A 17,420-nucleotide genomic window follows, 5' to 3' on the forward strand; every position below is an offset into this window, starting at 1 on the left:
TTTCGAAAGCTTCTATTCTCTTCTTGTCTAAACTATTTATCATCCATGTTTCACTTACATACATGGCTACACTCTGTACAAATACTTTCAGAAACGACTTCCTGACATTTAAATCTATACTCGATATTAACAAATTTCTCTTCTTCAGAAACGCTTTCCTTGCCATAGCCAGTCTACATTTTATATCCTCTCTACTTCGACCAACATCAGTTATTTTGCTCCCCAAATAGCAAAACTCATCTACTACTTTAAGTGTCTCATTTCGTAATCTAATTTCCCCAGCATCATCTGATTTAGTTCGACTACATTCCATTATCCTCGTTTTGCTTTTGTTGGTGTTCATCTTCTATCCTCCTTTCAAGACACTGTCCATTCCGTGCAACTGCTCTTGCAGGTCCTTTGCAGTCTCTGACAGAATTACAATGGCATCGGCACACCTCAAGTTTTTATTTCTTCACCATGGATTTTAATTCTTAATTCAATTTTTCTTTTGTTTCCTTCACTGCTTGCTCAATATACAGATTGAATAAGATCTGGGATAGGCTGCATTCCTATCACGTCCCCTTCCCAACCACTGTTCCCCTTCATGCCCCTCACTCTTATAACTGCCATCTGGTTTCTGTACAAATTGTAAATAGCCTTTCGTTCCCTGTATGTGACCCCTGTCACCTTCATAATTTGAAAGAGAGTATTCCAGTCAACATAGTCAAAAGCTTTCTCTAACAAGCGGACCCTCCATACTGTAAATCACGGATTTTGATGCGCTTCAAATATGTTGTAGAGGCACATACCCCGAGTACCTGGCTATCCGGTTTGTTAGCGACGGGCCTTGGGTTCTGAGGAAATTGATTTTGAAATTCATTGCGCGATTTGTATATACGTAACATTAGACGTATTCCGGACAAGTCAGCGGAGCATAGTGGTGAATGTTCACGGCTACCTCGCTGGAGGTACCGCGTTTTAATCCTGCTCGTGTACTTTTTTTTTTAAAAAAAAAGACCGAATTTTTCAATTTTATTTCAAAGAATATCAACACATTTTAAGCTGTGCGAAATTATAAAGATATATTCAGTTATTAATTTTTTTCTGTCATGCAATATAACAAAATCTTATTTTTCATCGTCCACATTGCTTGATGTGCCAGAACAATATTGTGGGTGATTAGAAACAACCGAAGTACAAATTTTCGCAGCCTCACGCGCATATTATGAAAGCAACTGTCTTCCAGGCGCATGGTTTCTTCATCAGCGATACCGGGAAACAAAATTCTTTTGCATTCAAAAAGATTTCTCTTTCATCCGCTAATTTCGATGCGAACCGTGCGTATCTAATCACGCTTTCGAAATTAGGTGCGCTGAATTGATGTAGGATTAGCGGATGTAATTTCATCGAGCTTCTCTAGAAGCGATCTCTCTATTAGATTAGATTAGATTAGATTAGATTAGATTAGATTAATACTAGTTCCATGGATCATGAATACGATATTTCGTAATGATGTGGAACGAGTCGAATTTTCCAATACATGACATAATTAGGTTAATTTAACAACATACTTAAGTTAATATAACAACTTTTTTTGTGTTTTTTTGGTTTTCTTTATTTTTTATTTTATTTATTTATTTTTATTTTTTTAAATTTTTTTTCTTAATTTATATCTAAAAATTCCTCTATGGAGTAGAAGGAGTTGTCATTCAGAAATTCTTTTAATTTCTTCTTAAATACTTGTTGGTTATCTGTCAGACTTTTGATACTATTTGGTAAGTGACCAAAGACTTTAAAGCCAGTATAATTCACCCCTTTCTGTGCCAAAGTTAGATTTAATCTTGAATAGCGAAGATCGTCTTTTCTCCTAGTATTGTAGTTATGCACACTGCTATTACTTTTGAATTGGGTTTGGTTGTTAATAACAAATTTCATAAGAAAGTATATATACTGAGAAGCTACTGTGAATATCCCTAGATCCTTAAATAAATGTCTGCAGGATGATCTTGGGTGGACTCCAGCTATTATTCTGATTACACGCTTTTGTGCAATAAATACTTTATTCCTCAGTGATGAATTACCCCAAAATATGATGCCATATGAAAGCAGTGAGTGAAAATAGGCGTAGTAAGCTAATTTACTAAGATGTTTATCACCAAAATTTGCAATGACCCTTATTGCATAAGTAGCTGAACTCAAACGTTTCAGCAGATCATCAATGTGTTTCTTCCAATTTAATCTCTCATCAATGGACATACCTAAAAATTTGGAATATTCTACCTTAGCTATATGCTTCTGATTAAGGTCTATATTTATTAATGGCGTCATACCATTCACTGTACGGAACTGTATGTACTGTGTCTTATCAAAATTCAGTGAGAGTCCGTTTACAAGGAACCACTTAGTAATTTTCTGAAAGACAGTATTGACAATTTCATCAGTTAATTCTTGTTTCTCAGGTGTGATTACTATACTTGTATCATCAGCAAAGAGAACTAACTTTGCCTCTTCATGAATATAGAATGGCAAGTCATTAATATATAATAAGAACAACAAAGGACCCAAGACTGACCCTTGTGGAACCCCATTCTTGATAGTTCCCCAGTTTGAGGAATGTGCTGATCTTTGCATGTTACGAGAACTACTTATTTCAACTTTCTGCACTCTTCCAGTTAGGTACGAATTAAACCATTTGTGCACTGTCCCACTCATGCCACAATACTTGAGCTTGTCTAGCAGAATTTCATGATTTACACAATCAAAAGCCTTTGAGAGGTCACAAAAAATCCCAATGGGTGGTGTTCGGTTATTCAGATCATTCAAAATTTGACTGGTGAAAGCATATATGGCATTTTCTGTTGAAAAACCTTTCTGGAAACCAAACTGACATTTTGTTAGTACTTCATTTTTACAGATATGTGAAGCTACTCTTGAATACATTACTTTCTCAAAAATTTTGTCTTACATCAAGTCGGGAGCATTTAGAATAATTTTCTTGAAGATTTTCACCTTTCGGTAATAATAAACATCGCAGGATTGGCAATAAGGAGTGCACTTTGGTGGGACCACTTTTAGGGTGCAGGTGCTCGCTTTCCTTTCATCAGTGAATAGATGATATTATAAAGTGGTAACGGTTTGCCCTCCCCACGAATCGATAATGTACAAAAAATTTTTCATCCCTCGTACGGAGGAATTACAGAACGCAAAAATTCTTCATACACCAGTTTCGTGAACTTCCCGGATTTCGTGAAGGACACGACTACATTTCTGTATTTCTGAGTTAATTCGTCTACTCGTTTTTTAACGTTAGGACCAAATTTTCCGGATGGTTCTTGGATAAATAAAAAAAAGGGGGCTGGATTCGAACACGGTACCTCCGGCGAGGTAGCTGTGAACCTTTACCACTTCACTACGCTGACTTGCTCGGAATATATGTAAAGCCACGGGTATACGCCCTTGGGTGGGGCGGGTGGCAACTTTTAAATATTAAATACAAACAGCCATTTTTATTGCAGATTCGGATTCTCCATAAAAAAAGTAATCAAGTTTTGTCTGAAACATTTTTTAAACCGTTTAGAGATGGCGCTGAAATCGAGAAAAAAGTAAAATTGGGGAAGAACTCTGATTTATTTAGAATTATCCGAGAAAGACGCATCAAATCGGTAAAAAATGTGCGCCAATTCTTTCATTACGCCAAATTAAGCTATTTTTGTACAAAATGTACTGTATTCTACTTTTAATGTTACGTTCCCATGGGGTGCTTCATTAGTGTCCCCTTACCTCTCACAATCTGGGGTGCTTAATTAATGAAATTGGCCACGAAGAAATTGTTCAAAACTATTCCCATTTGCTTCAATGCATAAAGTCAATCGTTTGCGAAAATTGTCCACAGTTTTGAGCAGCACATCCCGTGGTATGGTTGCACATGCTCTTCGAATGCGTTGCTCCATATCGTTCCTGGTTGTGGGCTGTCTTCGATAAACAATATTTTTTAAATAACCTCACAATAAAAAAATCAGATGTTAAGTCTGATGAACGTGGAGGCCACTGAATTGGTCCGCCGCTTCCTATCCGCCGTCCAGGGTACCGTGAATTTAAAACGTTCCGCACATTTTTAGCATAATGGGGAGCTGCTCCGTCCTGTTGGAACCACATTCGTTGCCTAGTTTCTAAATCAATATCTTCCATTAGCTCCAAAAAATCACCGCGGAGAAGTTTTAAATAAGATTCCCCAGTATCATTTCGGTCAAAAAAATACGGTCCTATCAAGTAACCGTTTAAAATTCCACATCAGACCATTAACGACCATTTTTGTTGATTGTCAACAGGGTCTGTGCCAGTGAAGATTGACTGGGGACCAATAATGACAATCATGACGATTTCATTCGCCATTGTTTTTGAATGTTGCTTCATCCGTGAACGTAACGCATCTAAAAAATCATTGTCACCTCTTATCATGTCCTAGGCCCATTGGCAGACATGCATGCGTATTTGCATATATTTCGCCGTTAATGCCTGTGTGAGTGTGATATTATAGGCATGATATTTATGTGCCCTCAAAATCCTCAAAACAGTTGTTTTCGGTATTCCAGTTTGACTCTGAATCACACGACTACTAATTTCGGGATCCAGTTGAACACAGACGAGAACGGTAAGGGTACGAGCGTCATTTTCATTGTATTCACGATGACGAGGTGGTCAGTGCATGTATCCATTTCTAGCTCGTTGAGTGCAAATTCGAATAATGTTTTTGCGTGAATTTCGTCTGTTTGGGAAACGATCCGCATACAATGGCGCAGCTGCAGCGTAATTGTTATGGTATTTACCTAAAATTAACATAATATCAACAATCTCTGTAGGATGATGGTGAGCCGTGTTTCGCTAAATAATAATTTACTTTCGTCAGTTGATGTTTACGGTTCACACTCTGAAAGTGAAGTGACGTCTGATCACTTTTTTTTTTATTGTATTTCAATTCCCCATCAGGGTGGGCTGGCAGCAGCATATGCGCTGCTCTTCAGCCGAAAGACGTAGAAAAAACAATAGAAGACATTTAAAAATAACAAAGGGGAGAATATGGTGAACATAGATATAAAAAAGGGGGGAACATCATGGAAGGCAATAGACAAAAAACGGGGTGACTGTAAAATGGAGATAAAAAACTGTTTAAAAGTAGCACACACAAAAGCCACACCCTGCGACAATTAAAAGAACATAAGGCACAGTATGACTGGAGCATAAAAGGTATCGACGGATGGCGTAGCACATAACAAACACTGACGGCGATCCTCAAGGCAGTACACAATGAAAATCACACCTCTTGACACACAGGAGAAACGGCACTAAACACAACACTAATGTGGCACACTGACGATGATCAAAACAGAGGATCTGCCAGGCACTAGGAGATGAGGGAGACCAGAAGAAGGGAGGGAGGGGAAGAGATGGGGGAGAAAAGCGGGGGGCGCGCTGAGGAGGGCCAGGGAGGGAGGGATGTGGGAAGGAAAGAGGCAAGTATGAGGTGCAGGGTCTCAGGGGAGGGGGGGGGTGAATGGAGGAAAAACCCGCTCTGGGAGAAGGAGGGAAGAGGAAAAAGGGGGCCCTAGGGAGAGGGGGGGGAGGAACAAGGCCAGGTTATAGTTGGAAGGAAGGGTAGATGTTACGGCAAAGTTCGTCATCCGGGAGGGGGAGTTGTTGGAAATTGCCCTGATGAAGGAGATGGAGGGTGTGGAGGTGGAGAGAGGGAGGGACACAGTGATAGAGGCGCGGCAATGGGCGGGGGGTGGAGAGGAAGGAGGAAACCAGAGGGTGGGGGGGATCAAGCCTGCGGACAACGTAAAGGATGCAGAGATGTTGGAGGAACATGAGGAGGTGGGGGAAGGGCATCAGTTCATACAGGAGCCCGTCTGATCGCGTTGCACCGACCTTTATAATGAGCCATAGTTCGCAGTTTGGCCACGGTAACACCACAGTTGGGTGAGTTAAGCAGTTGTGACGAGTTCCCTAACCAGATTTTAATACCATTCCGCCTCCCTCCATCAAAAACTGTGCCGGGTAGAATATATTTTGTAAAAAAAAAAAATAGCTTAATTTGGAGTAATGAAAGAATTGGTGCACATTCTGTATCGATTTGATGCGTCCTTCGCGGATCATTCTAAATAAATCCCCAATTTTAACTTTTCTCGAATTCAGTGCCATCTGTCAATGGTTTAAAAAGATGTTTCAGACAAAACTTGATTACTCTTTTGTGGAGAATCCGAATCAGCGATAAAAAATGGATGTTTCCATTTAAGATTTAATTGATGTCCTCCTTTGAGCTTGTGAACTTGTCTTACCCACTATTTTTACCCGATGTATAGTTTTCGAGATACTCTCATCCGAAACTTCAGATGGACCACCCTGTAATTACTGCTTCCACCTTTCTGCTTTTCCTTCTTTGCTTAGAAATGGTTTTACATTTAGCTATTGATATTCATATAGGTGGTTCTCTTTTCTCCAAAGGTCTGTTTAATTTTCCTGTACGCATCATCTATCTTACCCCCATACATTCTTACATTTGTCCTTTAATCATCCCTGCTTAGCCATTTTGTACTTTCTGTCGATCTCATTTTTAAGACGTTTGTATTCCTTTTTGCCTGATTCAGTTACTGCGGTTTTATATTTTCTCCTTTCATCAGATAAATACAATATCTCTTCTGTTACCTGAGAATTTCTACTAGCCCTCGTCTTTTTACCTACTTGATCCTCTGCTGCCTTCACTTTTCGTCTCTCAAAGCTATCCATTCTTCTTCTGCTGTATTTCTTTTCGCCATTCTTGTCATTCGTTCTCTAATCTCTGTCTGAAACTCTGTACAAACGCTGGTTCTTTCAGTTTATCCAGGTCCAATCTCCTTAAATTTCCACCTTTTTGCAGTTTCTTTAGTTTTAATCTGCAGTTCATAACCAATAAATTGTGGTCAGGGTCCACATATGCCCCTGGAAATGTCTTGAAATTTAAAACCTGGTTCCTAAATCTCTGTCTTACCATTATATAATCTATCTGAAACCTTTCAGTATCTCCAGTCCTCTTCCATGTATACAACCTTCATTCACGATCCTCAAATAAAGTGTTAGCTATGATTAATTTATGCTCTGTACAAAATTCTACCAGACAGCTTCCTCTTTCATTCCTTAACCCCATTCCATGTTCACCTACTATGTTTCCTTCTCTTCCTTTTCCTACTGTCGAATTCCAGTGCCCCATGACTATTATATTTTCGTCTGCCTTCATTATTTTAATAATTTATTTTGTAGCATCATGCATTTCCTCAATCTGTTCTTTATCTGAGGAGCTAGTTGGCATATAAACTTGTACTCTGTGGTAGGCGTGTGCTTCGTGACTACCTTCTCTACAATAATGGATTCACTATGCTATTCGAAGTAGCTTATCGACGCTCCTATTTTTTTATTCATTATTAAACCTAATCGTGCATTATCCCTATTTGATTTTGTGTTTATAAGCCTGCATTCACCTGACCAGAAGTCTTGTTCCTCTTGCCACCGAACTTCACTAATTCCAACTATATCTAACTTTAACCTGTCCATTTCCCTTTGTAAATTTTCTAACCTACCTGACAGATTAACGGATCTGACATCCCACCCTCCGATTCTTACAACGCCAGTTTTCTTTCTCCTGATAACGACTTCGTCCTGAGTAGTCCACGCCCGGAGATCCGAATGGGGGACTATTTTACATCCAGAATATTTCACCCAAGAGGACGCCATCATCATTTAACAGTACAGTAAAGCTGCATGCCCTGGGCAAAAATTATGGCTGTAGGTTCCCCTTGCTTTCAGCTGTTCATAGTACCAGCACAGTAAGACCGTTTCGGTTCATTAACCGAAGGGCCAGATCAGTGCCAGGCCAGACCAGTCAATGACGTTGCCCCTGCAACTACTGAAAAGGCTGCTGCCCCTCTTCAGAAGCCACACGTTTGTCTGGCCTCTCCCTCATGGTTGGACCTACTGTGCAGATACCTGTAGTCCATCACTGAGGCACGCAAACCTCCCCACAAATGGCAAGGACCATGTTCCGAGGTACTGAAAATAACCGATTCTTGAGGTTCTCTTCGCAATGATCACTAGGAAACTACACATGCCAATCACACTAATCTGACCACCGCCTCTGTTCGACATCTACGTGGCTAGTGGTATCGTAGGTCTGGGACACATGTGAAAGCAAAATGAAAATTTTCCTCTTAGTTTTCGCTTAATGCTTCCACATAATTTTCTGTTCAAAATTAGCAAATGAAAAACATCAGAAAAAACTAACAACTGAAAAATATCAGGAAAAATTAGCATGTGAAAAACATCAGAAGAAATTAACAATGAAGAACATCAGAAAAAATTAACAAGTGAAAAAATCATAAAAAATTAGCAAGAGAAAAACGTCAGAAAAAATCTGCAAATGGAAAACACCAGAAAAAAATTAGCAAATGAAAAACATCGGAACAGTAACAAGTGAAAACGTCAGAAAAAACTAACAAGTGAAAAACATCAGAAAAAATTAGTAAGAGAAAAACATCAGAAAAAATTATCAAGAGAAAAACATCAGAAAAAAAGAGCAAATGGAAAATATCAGAAAAAATTAACAAGTGAAAAACATCGGAAATAATTTCCTGATCATTTTCACTTAAGAAAGCCTTTAACTTTTTGGCCCAATGTTGGCAACTTTTTTGACAGCGACTTGTTTGCCCAAATGTTAGCGATTTTTGAAAAATTGCAACATCTTTTTGGCAGGCACTTTTTGGCGGTTCAATCCCACGTCCAGGCATCCTGATTTAGGTTTTCCGTGATTTCCCTAAATCGCTCTAGGCAAATGCTGGGATGGTTCCTTTGAAAGGGCACGGACGACTTCCTTCCCCATCCTTCCCTACTCCAATGAGACCGATGACCTCGCTGTTTGGTCTCTTCCCTCAGACAACCCTAACCAATCTCTCTCTCTCTCTCTCTCTCTCTCTCTCTCTCTCTCTCTCTCTCTCTCACACACACACACACACACACACACACACACACACACACACGCTTTTTGGCGGCTACTTTTTGGCAAGCCCTTCTTGGCGACCATGCTTCTGCAACGACTTTTTTGCACCCACTTTTTTGAAACTGCGTTTTTGCAATCGCTTTTCAGTCACTTTTTAATGGAAAAAATTCCGTTAAAATCATTTAAAAATTCTCCCTAATTATATCATGCTTAACATCGTATGTTAAATTTCTCCTGCCATATATAATTATGTACGCCAAAGTGTGATGAGGAATAGGCGTATTAAAAGTCGCCGACAGTTTCATAGCAGTTTTTTGTGCAGTAACAACATTTTTCACCTGTTCATATTGATAACGTAAGTTGGGTATGCATTAATGAAACTATATGCATTAATTTTTGTGGCATCTTTTACTTCAGTTGCTCTTTTGAAATATGTAAAAACACTGGATGCTTTCCAATATGTGATAGGTGGTTCAATGTTCTACAGTTCTTCAGGAAATATTTCGTTTCGGCCATTCTTGAGATAAATATTTTGCAGATTAACAAGATCATTCAATGATTAAGCAGGGTATTGGTTGCCTTTTCTATTGGTCTGAAACATTACAAAAACAAAATAAGGCATATCAAATTCCATAGTATTGTAGTAGTTTGTGTCTACTTCAAAATTTCTTTTACTAGTGATTCCTGCTATTTCTTGTGCTTGAATATCAAAAAACGAAATTGCAATTTTAGGCTCTCTTAAAATGGCACAAATATTGGCACATATCTGTAATTGCAAATTTACCGTCAGATGGACGACTACCTTGATTGTCAGCGTCATACCATTTTTTGGAAACCATCTATACAATGCATCACTCGAATTTGCGCTGCCAACAAATTTGAACGTTGAATCGCCTTCCCACATTATTTCTTGGTTGACTTTAAAAAAGGCACCCAGCATTTTAAGTGGATATAACACTTCGTCTTCTTTCTTTTGTAAGTTTCCGTTGTTAATGAAATTGCCTTCATATTTTATGTCATCAGTAAGAGATGACGTTAGATGATATAAAACTGTTGAGGAAATGCCAGGATTTTCTAGTCTTTAGATTATATGGCCCTCTTTTTTTTAACAATTATTGCACTTCACAACTGACTTGGAAAATTGTCAACCAATTTCACATTCCTTTTTCCTTCATATACTGCATAGTCTCTGCCATTTGCATGTGTAGCATTAAATGTCACGTACAAGTAAGCATTATTTTCAAACCAACCATCGCCAACTTTTACGTCTATTTCCACATTTTTATTTGCTGAATGTAAATTATTTTCGGTTTTTTCGTTTTCAGGAAAAGGCTGCCATTGATAACTTTATATTTTATTCATTCTTTATTATCAATGCAGAAGAAGATTTTTTATCACAATATTTCCAAAAGCACAGTAACATTTGCACCACCGAAATCTATCACATGGTCGTTTTCATCGGTGATAATGACTTTCAGATTTTGTACTTTATCGTGAATTGAAAAAAATAATGAAAATTTTGCCTCATATACAATAGGGCAAGCAAACAATAAGTGGCCAGCTAGTTGCTCCATTTTTGGTTTCAGTGATGCGGTAGTGTTTGTTTCGCTATGAAAATATCCAGAATTCTTGACGAACATGCACTTTAACTTTTTCGAACAGAATAATTTTTAGCAATTCTGCTGCTGCGGTTTTGATGCCTGGCTCAACAATCTGATTCTTACAATCTAACGACAAGCCAATACTATTTTCTTTATCAAAAAGTAGTTTGTTGTTTGTGCTCTCAATTTCCACTCTATATATGTTTGATTTTATAGTTAAAGTGTTGGCAATGAACGAGTGCTGATGTTGAATTTAGTTTTCTAAATCTTCTAGACTGTACTGGCCTATAGGAATAGTCAATGTGGTGATGACGTCATTTTTGTCATAATGTAGCATATTGTTTTCAGTTGGAACATTTGCCGTCAAGAATCTCGTGTAAAAACCAACCAACCCTACTTTCGTAAAAGAGTTTCGTATTGGCACGTTAAGTCTTTTTCCTAAAGTTGACGTATTTCCGCTGAGTTCACAAATTCTGTTCATTTATAGTAATGTAAGTGGCAACAGATTGGGAGACAAAAATCAGAATTCGTGAAAAGAAACAGAAAAAGAAACATGGTGAACTTTACCTAATTCTATTCGACAGAATAGGCTCAAAGGGCTGTGGGAAAACAACGTTAATGATTGATAATTATATCTTAGCGACATCATGGTTGAACTGTAAAAAAATTAACCACCTGTATGTTTACTTTTGAAGTTTAGATCAGCCGAAATGTCAAGAATTTATAAAAGCATGCAAAAAGAGTGAAGATACACACAAAGAAAAAATACTACTTTTATCAGCAACACTGATGAAATTATTCCACTACATGAAAGTAAAGATAACTCCGTTGTTGTTTTTGAAGACTTCATTCTTGAAAATCAAGATATAGTCAAAGAATACTTTACCAGAGGACGACGTAAGAACACTGACTGTTGCTATTTACCACAAACATACTCAAAAATTCCCAAGCAGTTGGTGAGAGATAACCTTAATTTTCTGAACATTTTTGGGCAAGATGACACAAATTTAAAGCACATCCACGACGAATTTGTGGGTGGAGATTTGAAGTGGAACGATTTTAGAGAATTTGGCACGAGGATTTTGGCTTTATAACTACAGATATGACTCGGAAAGCGAATTCACGCAAATATAGAGATAAAATTAAAATCTTTATCAGATTTTAATGGATCAAGATCCATTAAAATTACACTGCTTTTATTCACCCAGCTACTGTGTGAGCTACAAAACCTAGTCACTTCACATAAACTTTATCACCTTTATTTTTCAACACTTTTCCACGAGATAAACATCTGGGTATTTCGTCTTCCGTAATTCCTGCTCATAGAAGCATCCTTTAATTTCGTTACCACTCTTATCCTTCAGCTTATATGTACGCGGATTTGTGTAGCTGACATTAAGGACTTCAAATAATTCAGTAGACCAATTTGCTGTATAACCTTTCTCGCACAAACCCTTCATTTTGCTCTTTCGCACTTTATCACCTGACACGTACTTGGGAGATCCGCCTCTGAGTTCCACAGCTTTTAGCCGTAGCGAATCCATTACATTTACAGGGCTCATACCTACTGAGCTATGTACAGTTGTGACTGTGTATCAACTTTGGCAGTAGGTCGACCCACCTCTAATTACCTTGAAGTGCAAACTGTTTCCACATTTTTCCTTGACTGTTCTGTTAATCCGTTCGACGACTGACGCCTTAATATCTGAAAAAGTAGAGTAGTGATTTATGTTTTCAAGCTTCATAGCCTCTCTAAAATGTTTGTTGTAGAATTCTTTACCGTTATCTGTCTGCAAATTTTTCGGCTTTCTTTCTGCCAATTTATGTTTGAAAGCGCTAGTAACGTTTTCACCAGATTTATCTTCAACAGGAATCGCCTAAGCAAATTTTGAAAAAACCTCTATCACAGTCAACAAATACCGCGTATTTTTATTTATTTTGGATAGGTTCTTTAGGTTCCTAGAACCCATTTCAACCAAATCTGCTTGCCACAAGTCGTCTATGCAAAAGGTCTTTACTGGTCTTCTTGGGAAATTTTTCCTCACAGGTTTGTGTAGTTCATTAACAATTTCTTCACCAATATTCACTGTCGACCACCTTTTTTACAAACTTGCTCTTCTTGCTCTTAGATTCTGCACAATTGCCGCCGACTCTTGTAAGTGCATCTTTTGTAGAAAATTTTTGCAGGTTCATTGTAGCTGTGAATTTCTTGCATTATTTTTTCACCCATTATTAGTTTATTTCACTAAATAAAATTAATTCGGATTTACTGGCACAGTTTTAAGAGAATTTTTCAATTTGACAGTTAGAAAATTTGGCTTATTCACTACTATTGACTGATAACTGTAATTAATTTCACATACTTTATCACCTACGGCTACTGCGATATCAAAATCCTCGAATTTCAGCTCTCCTTTTGTATTCTCTGCAATGACAATAATTTTTTTCCGTACAAATTGGTACTTGAAAGTATAAATTGACTGTTCTTCGCCTGTCATGAACATGAATCCAGCCGTTTCTTTATCATTTATTTTTTTCAGGGTTGTTTCTGCTTGATTGATATTCGAAGCTAGATCATGCTTCGTGTAATAATCAGCGAAAAGGTTCTCTAGCTCTTTATTGCTATAATAATTATTAAATTGCGTGAGAATGCTTGTATATTCAGTTTTGCTCACGAAAAGTTTCTCTAGCTCTTTTTTGCTATAGTATTTACTGAGGGCAGATTTCAGATACTTTTTTTGTAACTGCAACATAGTCATTTACAGGTTCATTTATGTATACTAAACGTCTACCTTTAAAATTAAAACAATTTTGACTGATCGTAAATAATTTATGCAATTCCACTTTAAAATGTTCAATTAAGTGATCTAATTTTTGCTGCAAAGATTGAATTAATTCGTGTTCTTTTCTAATTTTCTTCTCTAAAGATTCGTGCTCTTTTGATTCTTTCAGGGGTATAAAAGCCTGAATTCTGTGTGTACTTCCATGACTAACTACGTGAAAAGGGAATGTTTTGCACCGAACATGATCTATAAATACAAACACTGGTGTGAAATAAGTGACAGTTCACCACTATTCGAGAGTTTAGTACACTTACCGTTGAGTGAGGAGGAGGATGATGATGATGAGTAGGATGGGTGAAAAAATAGTTATGCACCACACACTTTTTTACTCATTACATGTGTAATCATATGATTATTTTCTCGTAAAGGTATTATGAGGGGTGTTCAAAAGCAGAAGCACGAAACAACACTGTGGGCATAAATAAAGACTTTATTCAAAAGTAATCACAACTATCGTACTGTTTCACGAGCCAAAGGATTCTCAGTTCCCAGAATTCCTGTGGCTATGACAGGAGTCAGTCCCCCACTGTGTCCTCCATTTCGTCGTCAGAGTAGAAGCGCTTCCTTTTGAGATGTTCTCTTCGCGAGCGAAACACATGGAAGTCGCAGGGTGAGGACCGGGCTGCTCCCAACTGAACTTGGCCATCACACTTTGTGTGACTTTGGAGACGTATGGACATGTGTTACCGTGGAACGGAATCACTCTCTGACCGAGCAGACCCGGCCGTCTGCTCCTGATGGACTTGCGTAGGCTATGGAGTGACTCGCAGTACACATAACTGTTAATGATTTTTCTGTGCTCGAGTAATTCGAAGATGACGGTGAGCATCACTTTGCCTGCTGAGGGCACAGCTTCTAATTTTTTAGGAGAGGAGGCGACCCAACCACGCTGAACATTAGATTTGCGTCCCCAGATCTCTCACTAGGTTAACCCAAAGCGGCATACGCAAATTTCAACCATTCTGGTTATTACGACATTTCGTACCTTTTCATTTGAGCGCTCCTTATATGTTGCAGAACCTCAGAGAAAGCTGTTATGATACCATACATCTGCAAAATCAATGGCATTTTCTTAGATTTGATAACATAAGCGTACGGTAACAGCTTTGTCTAATTTAGCATATTATTTTAAGGGAGTCTACTACAGATGTTCTCATCTAGCTGTATAAACTGTCTCGTAATCATGTACTGTTACTCATTCTGTAGCTGAGCAACCAATGATATCTACATCTACATATATACTCCGCTAGCTACCAATCCGTGTGTGGCGGAGGGCACAATTCCCGCCAAAGTCATAATCCCCCCCCCCTTCCCCTCTGTTCCACTCGCGGATCGTACGAGGGAAAAACGACTGTCTGAACGCCCAGTATGAGCTCTAATTTCCCTTATCTCTGAATGGTGATCATTGCGCGATTTGAAAGTTGGTGGTAATAATATATGCTCATGCTCTACATGCTCGACGAAGATCAGATTTCGGAATTTAGTGAGCAGCCCCTTCCGTTAAGCGGGTCGTCTATCTGCAAGTGTGCCCCACTTCAAACTTTCTATGAGATTTGTAACGCTCTCGCGATGGCTAAATATACCAGTCACGAATCTTGCCGCTCATCTTTGGACCTTTTCAATCTTTTGAATGAGACCCAATTGGTAAGGGTCCCATACAGACGAAAAATACTCTAAGGTTGGACGAACTAACGTATTGTAAGCTATTTCCTTTGTTGAAGAACTGCATCGCTTCAGGATTCTACCAATAAACCGCAATCTAAAGTTCGCCTTGCCCGTCACTTGTGTAATCCGATCATTCCATTGGAGATCATTTCGAATAGTTACATCCAGATACTTGACGAACGTTATCGCTTCCAAAGACGGGGCACTTATTTTGTACTCGTACGTTAATGAGGATTTTCGCCTTGTTATACGCAGTAGGTTGCACCTGCTAATATTGAGAGATAACTGCCAGTCATTACACCACGCTTTTATTTTCTGCAAATCCTCATTGATTTTTTCACAACTCACGTGTGATACTACTTTCCTGTAGGGTACAGCATCATCGGCAAACAGTCTAATGCCGCTGTCAATACCATCAACCAGATCGTTTATGTAAATCGTCAAAAGCAGCGGACCTATTACGCTGCCCTGGGGCACACCTGAAGTTACGCTTGTTTCTGTTGAAGTCAATCCATTCAGAACGACATACTGCTCTCTGTCTGTTAGAAAACGTATCCAACCGCATATGCCATCGGATAGACCGTAAGCGCGCACTTTTTTCAGCAAGCGACAGTGCGGAACTGAGTCGAATGCCTTTCGAAAGTCTAGAAATATGGCATCAACCTGGGAGCCAGAACCTAGAGCCTGTTGTATATCATGTACAAAGAGGGCGAGCTGTGTCTCGCACGATCGCTGTTTCCTAAAACCGTGCTGGTGAACACTCTTGTAAACGTATGTGAGAATAAGTCATTCTCCGAAGACAGTCAGCAGTTATATGATACACATAACTCTATTTTCTATACAATCTAATCACATGTGAAAATGTTTTCTCATAAAGATTTTATGTTACAGGACTTGGCAATGGCAATAGTTTCTCAATGGATCCAAATAAAAAAGTCTCTGAATAACCATCTAGTACACATCCCATTCACTGAAATTATTTTTTTAGTATAGATACATTTACCTAGTTGTACAACCTCTCTTAATTGCGTGTCTTATTTTGAGCCTTCTATATAAAAGCTTCCCCATGCAGTCACTAGATAAACTACAAACTTACAGCGCAGTTGTTTTTAAAGCGCTTTCGTCATTAGGGGTTCTGTCTGTATGTAAGACGGTTGGGAACTCGGCACACCACGAATCGAAGGCGGCGAGTGTCAGCGCCGATGTACTAATAACTACAAAGCAATTGTTTTTCGGTTTCAACACTTGCTGTGTTATGTATTATAGATGAGACACCTAAAGTCAACTGGACACTTGTCCATCCCAAACACGTCTGTATGGTGCTACATTTGATACAGTGATATTAGCTGTATTTTCTTTGTAATTCTAGAAATGACTGACGATGACGATAGTCTAACAAATGGAATCGAAAAATATATTTGATTACGTCCGAAACAGGTGGTTACTGCTTGAGAATACCATCAGCAGTGTAATGCGAAATAGATTAGTGATTCATTGTTCAGCAAGTGCTGGTACATCATCCTAAACATGTGTTAAAATATTATTTATATATATTCTAACACGATACAAAGTTTTGTAGATGATCCTATCCCAGAGGAGGAGCAATCACGACTAAATACGAATGGTGAATTCTTACATACTTTGGAGAAAGAGAGTACATGACCCCTGTGGACTCCAGACAACGTGCAAGCATTTGCGCTATCCAACACCGAGTATATGAGCAAATAGCAGTGCGTGTGATAATTGTTTTGTTTAATATGGTACTTATGTGCAAGTGTTTGTTTACTTGTTGTAGCACCAGGCTTTTCACCACCACAGCCTATGCCTGCTTCACAACTGAAACCACCACAACGCCCGCAGAGGGTGCCACCTTTATCTGCCTCTTCATCGCAGTAGGTGCAGTGTTTGCCCAGGTGCTCGAGTTGGTCTACACCTGCTCCTCCTGCCTCATCGTCCATCTGGTCGCAGCTGCCACAGCACCCTCCTGCTGCAGTGCCCAGCTGGTCATAGCTGATACCATCGCCTGACATTTCATCACCGTAACCTGGTTGTTACTTGTGGATGCCAGAGCCCACGTCCGTCGGCACACCGTCACCACAGTCTGATTGCTCATGGTTGATGCCATCACCACAACAACTGTCCAACATTTGAACGCAGGTCGGCCAGACAGAACAACCCCGCTACTTGAGGTAGTTTATGCCTCAACCAGCATCAAGCATTTCCTTTGGTAGTGAGTGTATTTGTAGATGTAATGACAATAATATCAGCAATAATGCCAGCAGTAGCTTCGCTGACTACATTACTAAT

General features: G+C 38.9%; 1 protein-coding gene across 1 annotated transcript in view; it reads right to left on the bottom strand.

The window, feature by feature from the left end:
• LOC124623044 (acetylcholinesterase-like) overlaps positions 1-17,143 on the bottom strand; it is a 60,277-nt gene extending 43,134 nt beyond the window's left edge. Inside the window, exon 1 of the mRNA XM_047148836.1 lies at positions 16,754-17,143. Within this exon, the coding sequence (XP_047004792.1) occupies positions 16,754-17,143 (390 nt within the window). The remainder of the gene's footprint in view (positions 1-16,753) is intronic.
• Positions 17,144-17,420: the final 277 nt, after the last annotated feature.

The sequence above is a fragment of the Schistocerca americana genome, chromosome 7 (genome assembly GCF_021461395.2).
Source record: "Schistocerca americana isolate TAMUIC-IGC-003095 chromosome 7, iqSchAmer2.1, whole genome shotgun sequence".
Lineage (NCBI taxonomy): Eukaryota > Metazoa > Arthropoda > Insecta > Orthoptera > Acrididae > Schistocerca > Schistocerca americana.